Genomic DNA, 15,269 nt, shown 5'->3' on the forward strand with positions numbered 1-15,269 from the left:
GTATGTCAGTCCTGCTCTGTCCTTCTCTTTTCTATCTTGCCATCTCACAACAACTCAAGCTGCCAACTCTGCTCAAAACTGTGTGATCTGTGAGCCAGACCTTTTGATTGGTGCCCACCGGCGAGGCCTCGGGTCTGTGTTGCTCTCAGATATCGTTGTACGTCAACAAACCGAGGGCTGCGGAATCTACAAACCTGACCCTTCGACCCCCTGCGCTGTTCTCTTTCACTGTCATGAAAATAGATAGTTTTTTCTGTGTCAGCACACACACCGAGGCCCTGGGCTGGCATGGGGCTCAGTGTAAACTGTGATGATGCGACCGGACAAGCCATGTAAATAAGATAAGAGGAAGATGGGTCAGAGCAACACAGCCTGAGAAAATAGTCGACTAGAATCTCATTCAGTGAGTACTGGGGGATTTTATCAGTTCTAAAGGTTCTATGGTGGTTAAGGATTATGTTTGCTAAGTAGTTTTGCAATTTTAAGTTTTAAATTATATTATTTGCCTTTCTAGCAATCCTCTATCTACTTCTTTCTGGAAGTAATTTCCTTGGTCTCCTTGATCTCAACTTGAGTCCAAGGAGGGTGTTCCTTCCTTTTTTACCCACTCCAAAATTGGAAGCCCCCAACAACATTTGGTTTGCTTATTAAGACTGCAAAGGTTCAGGGGGAAACAAAAATTCATTGTTAAAGACCAACAAAAAACACGTCCAGCAATGGCAGAGCAGTTAGGACTGTGGAGTACAAAGAGACGCATAGTTGTCGCTCCAGAGAAGTTCCCATCGTGATATTGTTACTGTCTTCCATGACCCTACGTTGACAGGGGTGGCACTGATGCCATAAGAGGAAAAATGCACAAATTATGAAAAGCATCGCTGATGTTTTGAGGGAAAAACAAACATACAAAGGAGATATAATTCAACACCATAGAATGGGCCAGAGAGAGAGAAAGAGTGAGAGAGGACAGAATAGCAAAGAGGCAGTAGTGAGAAATAGCACAATAATGGATAGAATAAGGTCGGGACGGGCCGCGGTCGGCCCAGAGAGATGGCCGACCCCGGCAGGCATCCATTCATCCCCGCCCGATTCAGCGTCCACTGTTATTCTTCAGGGTCAGCGACTGTCGCTGAAAGAAAAATACTGGCAGGCCCGGGCAGTCAAGCATGAGCAGTGCTGACCTACAATTTGACTGTCATCATCACCTTATGCTGCGAACACAGGACATGGAGGGAGGGAGGGAGGCAGGCGGGCGACGCGGAGAGAGAGACTTTTCAGAGCTGACATAGGGGCAGGATTCTTCTGCAGTTTGATTGTCTTTCCTTTGATGGCCTGCATTCCGTACATAAAATAATCTACTGTCATCTGTTTAAAGGTGCAGTGCAGAAAAACTATTACAATCAAAAAAAAAATGGATACTGTCATGGACAAGTGTCTAAAACTGAATATACATCAGTACTTGGGCTACGACTAAAGATTATTTCCATTATCGATTCATCTTTTGACTATTTATATTCATATTTATTATCATGGAGACTCATTAACTGTGACAATTAACAAGAGATGACCCGAATAGCTGAGGCAAAGAAACCATTCATTTTATTTGAAACTAACACAAATAACTAGAAATGCAAAAATGTTTTACAATTAATCAATAGCTTGTTCAGAGCTAATCAATAAAGCTAGAGAGCAGAGAGGTCAGTCATAGTGATAGTTGCCGGGAGAAAAAAGAGACACTATAAACATGGCTTATTACTCACTGACATGTATGACTAATGCTAAGCAGGGACCAGCATGCTATGCTAATCCTCGATGCTTAATCTTGAATGCACACGGCCTGCAGACTTTTCAGCCGCTCCCGGATGGATTGGTCAGCTGTTGTGGGCGGAGAAGTTTCCAGATTTGGCGCCATGTGGGAAAATAGAAGATCATAATAGAAAGCTGTCGGCAGTTATAGAACAACTAACTAAACTAAAAAAGATCAAATACAATTACGCGAGTATAATTTTCATTCATGACCCCACTGCTTTTCTTTTTTTTTCAGATGGAGAACGGCTGCCTCCTCAGTGCCTCCAACGCAGCGTACATCAAGACTTGTCTGATGCCCAATGGAAATGGAGTGGCGCAGGACGACCTCCCTGTCTCGTGCCCTGAGGGACTCGCCGCTCTGCAGGACCCGCAGAAATCTGGATTTTTCCTCTGAAGGGAAGATGGATGAGTATCAGATGAGGCTAAAAGAGAAGGTACAGGAGGAAAAAATAGACAAGAGCAGAAACTAAACTGAAACGGTTATAGGATAGAAAAAGAAGAGGATGGACTTTATATCAGTTTCTCTTGCCTAGCATCTCTCTCGATGTCTCAGGATAACCTGAAGATTGGTATGATGAGTTTTCGTATTTTAATATTGCTGAGTTGTGGGCTCACTGGGAGTTTTGTTTCCATGTTTGGACGAGATTTGTTTTCATTTACCACAAATCAGACGACTCACGTGAACATAAACCTGATTGGAAGACAAAACTCATCACCATCTGATCTGTACATACACCGTATAATGTCCTGAAGAGAAAATTACGGAAAAAAAGAGGAGACAATGTAACTCTGGAAAAGTGTTGATGCTCAAATCACTTGGAAAAACTCGATAAAGTCGAGCCATGATATGCAATCAACCAGTTAAAACAATTTTAGTGCCATTTGACATGATAGAAAGCAGAGTTTCCAGCACTGGACTATTGAAATATACTCACTGGTACTCACTTTCATATTTACTATTTCACATTCCTGCTGACCATTTCTTAAAGCACACTTTGCGTTTTAATAATTATTTTCCTTCAGGTTTCCGAGGCTTCAAAAAATAACTTTATGTTTTATGTTAAATTGTAGTGTGCTTTAAAAAATCACCTGCAGGTGCTGAAACATGCATAAACCACCAAACTGGAGATTTTAAATTCACAGTAATTGTGTCCATTTGTCATCTAGAAGTAGTAGTATGTACAGTATGTCCCGGTGCTTTACTTTCAACAAAAACAGCATTTCATTCTTATCGTTCATATTGTTGAGATGAGATTTAAACTAATTGTAAAAAAAAAAAAAGGTTAAAATCAGAAGAGGGAAAGCAGTTTAAAGTTTTAATTTTTTAGTTTTTGAATTGCTGCTGCTTTTTTGGCAACTTAACATTTATCCTAATGCTGCATTTTAGCCTGTTTGAGGTTTACAAATGATGTTGTGCACTAACATGTATGTGACAGACATAATCAGACAGGATCTGATTTGTCCCTCGGTGGCACAGAAATCGAACAAAATAGCATTTTTTTGTTTTGTTTCCTGACCGGAGACAGTGTGAAAATCTCCCGTTAATGCCTTGTCCCGGCGGCTGCGGCCCCTGTCGGACTACCGCTTACTTTCTCCCGCAGTCATGTCATTACGTGCACACAGTAATCTTTCAAGGACCTAATTGTAAATAATAGACTACAAACTGAAGGGGAAAGAGGAAATGCATGATAGTGTTTCTTGAGTTTTGTTTTCCTGTAATCACGAAAATTCTTATCATTCAATGACTGAGAAAATAGCTGCACTCAAATGGAGGGAAGATTAACATTGATAAAAAACATTTTTATATCTGTTTTGTTCTTATAATTTTCATATATCTTGGCCATTATGGGAATGTGTGGAAAACCATCAAGACTTAACAGCGTGTTACAGACAGAAAAGATGCTTCAATGGAAACACTGTGTGCTCTGAGATAAAGAAAGATGTCCACCAGGCTGCAGACGAGATATTTTTTTAACTTTTATGAACCGTAAGGAAACTGAAACTGGGACAGACAACAAACACTGGTCTTTAGTAACATTTTTGACTCCCACTGCCCTCAGTTGGATATGAAAACTGATGTTGCCTTCATGTCATGTCAGATTAACTTTAGATAATAGCTGGAATTACTCTCTCTCGGAAATTATTGATTTATTAATAATTAACATTATTCCGTAAGGATACTGCAATGGTCACTGCATAACATTCAAACAACTTAACTGAGACATTCTAACGTCCAACTGTGAACGTGTGCACACAAACGTCTCACCAGTTATCTTGTGAGCCTCTTATATCAGAATTCAGGACAACAATTTGCTCACATTAAAACCTTTTTTGTACCTAAATTAAATGCTCATACTTTGTCAGAGCCAAAAAAATCAATTAAGGAGTTAGAAAATAGTTTACATTTACAAAAGGTTATCGTTCTATCGTTTCTGGCTGATTTTTCACCTCATATTTTTACCATATGAATTAGCTCATTTTCTGATATGACATGAATGTTGTATTACTCACATCTAAAAGAAGGAGGGGCTTCACTCCCAGAAGCCGGAGTGCTGACGAGGGACTGGACAGCATTTAGCACCGACTCAAAACCAAATGAGAAACATGTAAACACACGCGTGTCTGCAGTTGCTCCATTGTTGAATGTCTTAGGGTGAAACTGTAAGAGGTGTTTCAAAAACGAAAGCTTTTATTTCACTACAGAAATAGTGTTGTTGTTATCGGTGGCTTCTCAACGACGAAATGCATTTAAAGATATTGCCTCCTGTTTGTTTTTCTTTCTTTATTCGTTGCTTTTTTTGGTAAACTGGCTTTTATTATAAAAAAAACACATTATTTAAAACAAGCCGTGGGATCAAATGCTGTATGACGGAAACATTATAAGGAGACAATCATTTTCCAGCCACTTAAAAGAAAAAGTGTGTGTGAGATTGTGTGTGTGTGTGTGTTTGTGTGTATGTATATGTATATACAGTAACTGTTTTCTATCGATGTTGTTTCAAGCACTACGTTTAACTCACCGCTCTTACAAACTCTCTCCCGCACTGGAAGTAGTCTTGTAGGGGAAAAAAAGCATTTTACAACTCTGTGTGTTGTGTGAATATTGTTCCCGAGAGTCGCGTGTTTTATCTTTATGTCATGTTTAAAGGCAGTTTGTCACTTTAGCTCAAAAGAAAATGGTGCCATAACGGTGAGCCCAGACTCACCTTTGATCTTTAACTGAAGAAAACAGTATATTTCAAAACACGTGACGGGAGAAAAATCTTTCTCCTGAAGTATATCTTTGAAATCCACTTTGTCCACAGATTACCTTTACAAAAAAGTGAATTCATTGCTTTATATTTATGTTACTAGCCATTTTGTCAGAGTTTAAATTGAACTGAACTTTGAAACCAACTCTCCGGTAGTCGTTCAATCTTTTTAAAAAGGCACACAGACTTTATTTTGCTACTTTTCTCACTGAAAGTCGTAGTCGTATGTAAGTGGAACTTTTAAAATAAAATAAAAATATGCAGTTTGTCTTTCGAGCCGTGTGTCGAAATGTGCTCGTGGATCCTGGAAATAAAGGATTTTGTGCAAACACCCTCAGCTGTCTCCTCTTTTTCTCTTGGATCTTCTTTGTCCGTGCTGACTTCCTCTTGTCTTTTCAGACCCTTGTCATTCCTCACCTGCCCACCAGGCGTCAGTGTAGTACCCCCTTCTCCATCTCCATCACCAGACCTGCTCACCTGTTTCCCATCCCCCCCATCCATCCCTTCAGGTAGTGCACAGACATTGCCTCCTGAGCTCTTGACACAGGAAAGTTAGGTAAGAAAATAAGAACTGGGATTCATTCATTCAGATAGATTCATTACCTACTCTACAGATGCGGCCAGTGTTTGTTGCACATCATTAAAGAGGAGACAGGACAACAGTTTACTCTGATTGAAAGAACTCCTCTCAAGTCTATTTCCTCATGATTTTGTATTGAATGACAGCTCCACATGAACAAAATATGGGGACAAACCAGACATAAATGAGGAGGACAACAGAAGAGACATGAATGAGGGAGAGATGGAGAGATACTCCAATTAGCACGCACACACTCAGTCTTAGATGAGAATGATAAAATCAAGTCAGCCGTTGCATTGTGGGACCTCAGAGAGGTTAAACACAGAAGTGACACACGCCACCAACAACCTCAGGATGCTTTTAGCTGCTGTGACTGAAATCTCCCCTCTCACAAACACACACACACACACACACACAGCGCTACTGTCCATTTCCACCCATCCGTTCTCGTGCTTTTTGCACCAGCAGATGTGTGAACTCACACACACGAAAGAAAAACAAACACACTGATACCGGAGGCGAGCCATTACTGCCTGACAGCAGGGACATAAAGTGATTTAAAAAAACATACATATATATAAATTTCTCCTGAAATGGTTCTCAAACCTCATGTTGATTAGCAGGTTTCGGTTAATTCAGAATACAAAAACGAGGTTTCACACAGCGTCCACTCTCCGCTCAAGAGGGATTAACAGTGTTAAGAATCAAACCTCCCTCATCCTTGTGAGAGGAAAAGAGGTCAAGGAGGAATCCATTTTGTTTCCTTTGTGCCATGAAACCGTTTCACCTCCTCTCCACCTACATATTAAGTAATTTACCACCTTCAGCTCCGGCTCAGATTTATAATCAGAATGAATTATTTAAAAAAAAAGCCAGAGGCAGGATTTTTTTTAAATTTAAGAAGCCAGGAAATTAACCCCTGACGAGACAAGAGGTGACAGAAATGAATTTTAATCATCCTCCTAATATTAAAATGAATGTTTTGATTTTTTAAAGAAACAGAACAAGTAGCCAGAGAGCTGCCACGTACAAGGCTTCTCCTCCCCGAGTGCAGAACACTGTCTGCTGCCAACTCTACATCTTTAATGACCCTCCCCCGGAATCTTTTATGAGAGTTTTTCTTCTCCTGCGGTCCTCAGCCGGTTAACTTTGTCCACTTGTGACGTGATCAATCATCCAAGCAAGATGTTGTGTGTCCCACTTAAGCCTCCCTGGGCCGCTGCGTCACCCACCCGTCGCCACAGGCCGCCCCCTTGCGAGGGGCCCCGCCGGGAGAGTTCGAGCCTCACGGAGGCATGACGAAGACGCAGCCGAGAGCACAAAAAAAAATTGTATTGTTTCGTTGGTCATTGAGATAATTCACCGCATTGCAAGTGCTCCCTAGAAAACCAGAAGGAGGATGACTCTGTGTTTTCTCTCGCCTTTAATAATGGTGCTGGATTCACTTCTTTCGATGGCGAAAGGCCAAAACTAAAACGTCACATTAAGTTCTTCTCATCCCACACGTCCTGTTTTTCAACCTTGAACAGCCGATACACACCTGAAATGAGTCACGATTACTAATTTAGTGCTTTTTCAGATCTTCTGGGCTATAATTGATCATGTATTATATTAATGCAAAAGATGAAATTGAATTGACAAAATCTGAGGAGCAAGTTGTGCCACTCTTTCATTGTTGGACATTTTTTGACAAGTAAACTCAATGTGCTTTACTGGTCCATTAAATACAGGGAGCAGTGTGTTAGAATATATTCATTACAAATCCATGAAAGTGTAAAATCAACAAAATTTCAAATCAGGATTTCTTAAAAATCTCATCAGTGGTACAAATGAATTCACCGCAGCTAATTTCAGCCTTTCAAAACCATGACAAAAGGATTATGATTAAAGTCCTGTTAGGTTTTGGATTTTAAACTATGAGCTACTCGGTTAAAGTCAGAGAAATAATGTCACAGTCATGACCCGAAGAAACCAATCTTCCGATAAATATCCATTCCAACCTGATGGTCAGAGTTCATTCTCGAGATGAATGAGGAGATTCGTCTTAATGAGGAAGATCGAATTAATTCACTCACGTGAAACGGATGAAGCATAGTTCAAAGACAGTTTATCACAGCGCTGGATCAATGCTGTCTCTGCATGCTGCGAGAACGCTCGGCCGTGAACGGAGCAACATGCCACACCGTAGACTAAAACATAGATTGTAACATATAAAGTTTGACTAGTTTCTTTTAAGGACTTGTATCACCAAGGAGGCGTGTAAGTTCTCCTACTGTAGCATGTACACGTGTCCGGTGACCTTGACCGCTATGCTTACATCCTCTCGCCTGAAGCAAAGGCATGTTATCGCTGACATACGTGGACCTAAATATGCCTAAACTGGCATCATGTCATACATAGTCAACATAAAATGATAATAGCACAACCCAAGAGGTTTTGCAGTGCTATGACGTCATGCCAAATTGGTCAAAACTTATCCTTTGTCAACATGTTTTTAATCAGACCCATGTTGACTGCTGAACACTGACACACTGACACACCGTGTCTGTGCTGCATTCGCCGTAAGCGTCCTGTGTGTCCGATATTTAACACACCTGATCAGGAGCCGGTGTGGTTGTGTGGCGCTCTTGCTGCATTGAAAAAAAAGATATGAAATATTTAGTGGCCATCTATAACCACTCAGGCCTTATTTTCCCTGATGGAAAAATGCGGACACGGTGCTGTTTCTGCTGGCGAGTGCCGAGCTGCTGACCTGTTTTCGAACCGCTCAGGACGACACCCTCTAACTTAAATATGATGCATAGAAATGTAATTTTGTGAAAACCTGAGAGCTTGTCTTTTTTTTTTTATTCTATGCATCATATATACAGTAAGTTAGCTGTTTTTTAAACGACAAGTTAAAGTAGTAATTCTGATGTTGCCGCTAAGTATTATGGTGTTTTCTGTGATTTGCTGTCTTGTTATAATTCTGTCTAATTCATCCTCCCTTTCCAATAATGCCTTTCACTAATTTTGTAACTCGACAAATAGCTGTTTAGGTTTTTGCTTTTGCTAAGTCATATGAAATTCTTTAATTTGTCTATTAAAAGATCAAGAAGTGAATTCTGATATTTTGAAATCACAACAATCTACAACTTAATGTGAATTTTCACCTCGATATTAATCAATGATCAGAGCCACTGAAGCTCTGATTGATCTAATTTTGTAACTCGACAAATAGCTGTTTAGGTTTTTGCTTTTGCTAAGTCATATGAAATCCTTTAATTTGTCTATTAAAAGATCAAGAAGTGAATTCTGATATTTTGAAATCACAACAATCTACAACTAAATGTGAATTTTTACCTCGATATTAATCACTGATCAGAGCCACTGAAGCTCTGATTGATCGCTGACAGATTGATTTTTTCCCCCCTCCCCTCTTTTTTCTTCTCTCTATTGGTCCATATGCAGAGCTGCAGCAGGAAAAACTGATCTCTCTCTGTCTCTGCCCACACCCCGTCTCCACCCGTCGGGCTGTCGATGTGCATTACCTCCACCCCGACAGGCAGATACTTCTGCACTTCCTCCTGCATCAAGGTAAAACACAAACACTCACATCTTAGTGAGGGGAAAAGCTCTGTGAGAGGCAACAATGAATAATGAACATGAGCTTTATTTGTGGTAGCACTTAACAATAAAAGAGACAATAAAACCGACAATAAAACATGAATAAGCAAACTTGAAATAATGAAATTGGACAGGAATTCAAGATTGACAATAACATTTGAGGTTTGAAACAGATAAAAAGGGCGCTTTGGTCTGCTCACATTCAGTATTTTGTGTTGACTATGGTGTGACCACGCCCTGACGATAAACCTCCGGATTTTCTTTAATTTATCGCCACCGTATTGTCTCTGCCGCTGGGTGACACAGAAATGTCCCGACAGCCGACCACAGCGCAGTGTAAGCTGCCATCAAGGTTTAATCAGAGAGCTAATGGCCGCTGTTAACAGGCAGGGGAGGCTTTTAGGCAGCAAACACCCCCACACAACCTCCACCTCCACCCCCCCCCTGCTGTCACGGTAACCCAGATCTGAGCTCTGACTCCCAGCAGGCTGCTCACACACACTCACACACACACAACTCTGATTAAAGACGCATCATATTCACTCATTAAAACAAAGAATTTTACCAATTCAAACGCCTCCTATGACAGCTACATCAGTATGTTATAACCATTCATCAAATGTTTATGTTGACCCAAAAAAGGAAGGTTATGCCGATACAATAAGAAAGCTTCATATCTTACTCACTAATATAAATATAAATGTAAATTCACATTTGTTTGTTGTAAAGTAGCTTTTTACTTGATTTGAATCCCAATAAATTGATGTTGAGGACTCAGTGGATCACTTACATACCCGAGCCAGAATTATTTAAACTGCATAAATGGTGCATTTTAGGACTAATTTTAAATGTGAGGGAAATAAGTTCCACAGGATCCAGACAACTCTGGCAACACGTCACTCTGAGGAGTGTCGTTTTTGTAGAAAATGTCTTTTCTCAGCTGGACGTACAGGCGTCAGTATTTAATTGGCTTCCATATATTTTGCAGCTGAAAAATCAGAGACCCTAACTACTCTATTTTCCAATGGATGGTCTGTCGAAATGGATCAAATCCTCCCTGATAGCTGGACAGTGTTAGCTCAAGAGTTTTCGTCTGTTTCCTAAAATCGAAGTTCAGAAGTTGCAGGTGGTCGAAGTCGACTCACAGCGAGCTAAAAGGTCACAAAACCTCCAGAGGACGTGTGAGTGTGTGTGTGTGTGTGTGCGTGTGCATCTGCGGGACGCTGCGATTGAATGTCCTGACCTTTACAGGGAGCAGCCTGCAGGCTTCGACCTCAGCGTGACGCTCGGGTCAAACCTCTGATGAGAGTTTTTGTGTGGGACCAGAGGTTTGACTGACGGCTCCATGAAACACTCGCCAAACTGTGAGGCTTCAGATAAACATCATGAACATTACGTTAACATCTTCCGGAGGACTCACGTGGGTTACACGTGTCATAAAAATTCAAGTGATCAAAATGGTAGTGAGCACATATTAACAGTATAATATGAACTGACCTGGTGACAGGACTCAGTCCCTCCTGTAAGTACAGTACGTCTCTGATGTTTACTAGAACTCGACCCATATATCACTTGGCAGATAATATCTGCAGATATGAGCCTTGGCATTAGCCTTTATGGTTGCAGATATGTTTTTTAAATATATATAAAACATACAGTACAACATATTGATGGTATACACTGTAAACACGTGTTTACTCTCTGTTCTGATTTTGTTTGACAGAAAAATGTTCCTCTGCATCTTCAGCCGTGACACTTCACTGAGCACATTCACCCGCACGGTTTGACCTTTCACCCCCACATTCAATCTCACACAAACACACACCACTCCCATGTCAATATGGCAAAACAGGTTGGATCAGCGCATTTGTTTTGTCAACCCCAGCAGACGAAGTGGGCGGATATGTCATCATATATTAATGCCACAACTACAGACGACAATCATATGTTCTGCCGATTCACTTCACTTCCTGCTCGTCTGATTGACTTTTCCAAACAAACGTATTCAAATTTAATTCTTTTTCATCTTTTTTTTAGTTGTAAAAAAAAGATAATAAGAAATGATAAGAAAAAGGTGCCCTGATCTCTTTGTAACAATTTGAACAGACACCTGCCAGTCAATCAGAAAGCAGCATTTCACAGAGCCTATCTTTTCCCTAACAACTGAAGCCTTTGGCTGAATCCTTCATGGGACCATCAGGTGAACACACTCTTGAAACATAATATTTTAATTATTAATAGAATATCTATTAACTTCTGGTTGGTTGATGTGTCAACTTTGACGAGATGATGTATATGATGAATAATAATGATAAAGATAAATATTTTTTTGTTGTCCTGTTGCTGGTTTTTAGCTCACACATCTGCCTGACCTAAAAGCTCTGACATCTCAAGGGGCTATCGCACACTGAGCCACCAAAAATCCTGTTTGTATGTGTGTGTGCGTGTGTGTGTGTGTAAAAATAACCTTGACCTAGATACTGAAAAAAAAACTATCAGGGGGTTCAAGGAGAGGAGGAAGAGGAAAAATCGAGGGAGTAATGATGAAGAGAAGGAAAAAGCAGTTGTGGTTTTTGTACTAGATACTAGTTGAGCTGTAGTACATGAGACAGCACTGCTCACAAGGGGCTTTTAGTTGCATTAATAGCAGAAGTGCCTTTCTTAGCAGTTGTAGAAATACAGTAATAGATTTAGTAGAGTAGTGGCAGCAGAGTGTCAGTGCAGCAGTGGCAGTACAGAGGCTGTTGCAGTCGCAGTACCAGTGTTTCCACCACTTTTTTAAAAAATGTTTACGCTTCCTCCTCCGGTTGTGCTCGTATAAATATTTGTACATGAATCAGAACCTCGCTGACCTTTTCCTCTACTCTGAGAAGAGAACGAATGTAAGAGGAGATGGATGATTAAGAGGAAGACGGGAGAGGAAGGGAGGAGGAAAAGATCGAGACGTAAAGGAAGGGAAGAACGGAGAGGACAGAGGAGATGGAGGAGGCGGAGGTGGAGAAGTGAGTGGTGTTGGTTTGGAGGTCACGGCCTCCCCCCTGTTGGTCTGATGGATCCACACTGACAACCAGAGACCGCTGGAGACTTTCTGTGTGTGTGTGCGTGTGTGTGTGTGTGTGTGTGTGTGTGTGTGTGTGTGTGTGTGTGACTGAGTGACTGAGTTGGAATACACACTCAACCAAAACACACACAGACACCCTTCTTTTCCCAGTTTCCCTGGAGGTGTTTTCTTTATCGACTGTGGCTTTGGAAGCTCTATTTTGCACACACACACACACACACACACACACACGGAGGTCAAAGGTCACACAGGAAATACTTAAACCCTGCAGACGACAGGTTTCACGTCCATCAGAGTGTGAAAGTTCACAGAGCAATAGTAATACCAGTAGTAGTAGTAGTACTTTAAGTAGTCTTACCGCCATCTTCATGATGTAACTGTAGTACCCGTAGTGGTAGTTCCTGCAGTACGTGTAGAAGTAACTCTACTACAACTCGTAGCAGGAGTTCATACCAGCAGTAGATCTTGCAGTAGTGATAGCGGTAGCTGCAGTACTACCCGGCTCCTCTGAGTCTTCCCCCTTGAGGCAATTAAGGCCTGAATATTTCCTAACAGGATTTCTATTTCTACAAAAATCTGCAAGACTTTTTTGTTTGTTTGTGTTTCTTAATTTGAGGTTATCATTTGTTAAATATAAGATAAAATGATAACTATGATGCTGATGTTGATGATGGTGATGATGGAGATGACAGCACTAACACTCCCAGTGAGGGTGACGATGATGATAAAGACAGCAGTGATGATGTTTATTCAGAGGAATGGGTTTCACACTCAGTCAGGAGTCTGGAGCAGAGACTTCGTACTGTGGTGGACTGGAAGTCAGGACTTAAGAGTTTAGATGTGATTTACATTCTGGTTTTAAGATTTGATTTGTACATTTAACAAAATATTTATATTGAAACCAATTGCCTGAATTAGATGTCTCATATGGTGGAATCTGATTCTTTCTTGCTTGAAGCATTTCTTCTTTTTAATATTCATCTTCTTCCACATGCATTATTGTATTGCTGTTTTATTTAATTTGTTGTTTTTTCTATTTTATCTCCTTTGTGTCTTACTTACATTTTTAAACTTTCAACCTTTTTTTTAAACTTGGTACATGTTTAACTGTTTCATTAGAATTGATACATTAGTTTTCATACAAATTGACAAACGATTGAAATGCTGATTGAAATGCTGTTTAAACTAAGTAAAACATATTCTTAAGTAAACGCATCATAAATGCATTTAGAGAAAAATTAAGAATATTTGATCATTTTGATTCATAATGTTTATATTGATTATTGCACTAAGAAAAAAAGTTTGGGTAAAAACATCTATATTGCAATTTTTATAGTATGACAATAAAATATAGTAAAGTCAATTCAAGGGACCTTTCACCTATTTTTGAATGCATGTAAAAAGTTACTTTGAAGTAACTTATTTTGTAGAAATACATATTCAGAAATATATGCTGTCCCGTAACAGTCTGGTTGTTAATAATGGTGTTAATGAAATGATCAGGTCCTGACAGGGACAATCTTGTTCCCGCCGTCCCTCTCTTTGTTCCCGTGACCTCTGGGACCTCGCCGAGTGTCTTACAGTCAGCGAGTCCGAGATGCCACGTTGGATCTGGGGAGGGGGCGAGGACAAGCCGTTGCGCTGTCGCACTCATCAGCACCTCTTAACACAGTGCAACGCACACATTCACACGTACCGTGCCCGAGTTTACACACACACACACACACACACTTACACACACACACACACACACCGACAGGTCTGCTTTTAAAAACCCACACAGTTTACTACAATAACGGCGCTGCTCTGTAAAGACGCTTCATGTCAACTGTAATGAAATAAGAACTGACTTTATTGGGCCGAGGTGCGAGTAACAGAGAGCAGGACGACTGGCGGCTCGCGGTGCTGCCAGTCGTCCTGCTCTCTGTTCTCTCAGGGAATGTGAATGTTCTCACTTATTAGCAAAGCCATGGCCATAATTTCTTAGTCCAGATTACTCCAAATAAAACGTACGAAGAGTTTTAAGACCAGGCATAGGAAAACAATTCAAGGAGGAAGATGTATTCCTTTCCAATTTCGAGAATAAAGTCACACTCTTCTATTTTTTTTTCCTAAGCCGGGTCCGAATACTGCGTGAACTACCTAAGACATATTTGACTAGCTATCAACTGAAGTCTGTAAGATTATAATCACAGAGGTTTACAATTTATTGAGCTTACATTTAGCCGTCGTTGATATTTCTAACCCATCTATTGGTCTTCTGTGTTCAAAAAGCCTCTTACACTTTCCAGGAGTGTTATTTCTGTTTTAGATTATTAAATCCTTTTCATTTTGATAGTACTACTTCAGTACTGCTACTAAATACAGACTAGAATCACTGAATTTAAAAGACAAAAGCAAGTTTGAAGTTTAAAAGGGCATTTAAGACAGTAATATAACTGTTAATAAAATACAGTTTTAACGTGTTTTAAAATGCAATGTTAATGAATAAATAAATGATACTTCTACATTATAGCAGTACTTCCACCTACTGTTCTTGAGCTAACCTTGGTCCTCTTCTCTTTCCAAACAGGCCTGTTTCGCCCCCTGCTGGCCGACAGTAGAAACTACAGTTGGAGATGCTGAATGCACCTGACGGATGACGCCTCACCATCACCTGCTCACTGCCGCTCACTGCGCTCTGAATGGTGAGACATACTCATATATGAAATCGGGGGATATCAGCATGAACATCACATTAATAGATAAAGACAAAAAGGATTGCAAACCACATACTAACTCGTTTTGATTTAAAAAAAATAAGACACTTTTTTAAAATTCAAGTTTTACATGTAAGTGCATAGTTGTTTTTGTTTTTGTTTTGAGGGAATGTGTTACAATTGACTTTAAAAGCAGGATATACAATTTTATAAGCACACTATAGTGTAGTTGTATGCGGATATTCGAGTTTATCAATGTATAACTG

At 40.2% G+C, this 15,269-nt stretch overlaps 1 protein-coding gene across 2 annotated transcripts in view; it reads left to right on the forward strand.

Annotated features, from left to right (window-relative positions):
• The window catches only part of ahr1b (aryl hydrocarbon receptor 1b), a 29,512-nt gene extending 20,299 nt beyond the window's left edge, over positions 1-9,213 (forward strand). Inside the window, exons 11-13 of one of the 2 annotated variants that reach the window (XR_007031266.1) lie at positions 2,042-2,240; positions 5,457-5,566; positions 9,088-9,213. Coding sequence is in view for 1 of the 2 variants with exons in the window: in XM_035629713.2 (XP_035485606.2) it covers positions 2,042-2,200 (159 nt within the window). In the remaining variant the exon portion in view is untranslated. Of the gene's footprint in view, positions 1-2,041; positions 5,391-5,456; positions 5,567-9,087 lie in introns of those variants that run through there. The other variant, XM_035629713.2, reaches the window with a different exon arrangement.
• Positions 9,214-15,269: the final 6,056 nt, after the last annotated feature.

The sequence above is a fragment of the Scophthalmus maximus genome, chromosome 1 (genome assembly GCF_022379125.1).
Source record: "Scophthalmus maximus strain ysfricsl-2021 chromosome 1, ASM2237912v1, whole genome shotgun sequence".
NCBI classification, from domain to species: Eukaryota; Metazoa; Chordata; class Actinopteri; order Pleuronectiformes; family Scophthalmidae; genus Scophthalmus; species Scophthalmus maximus.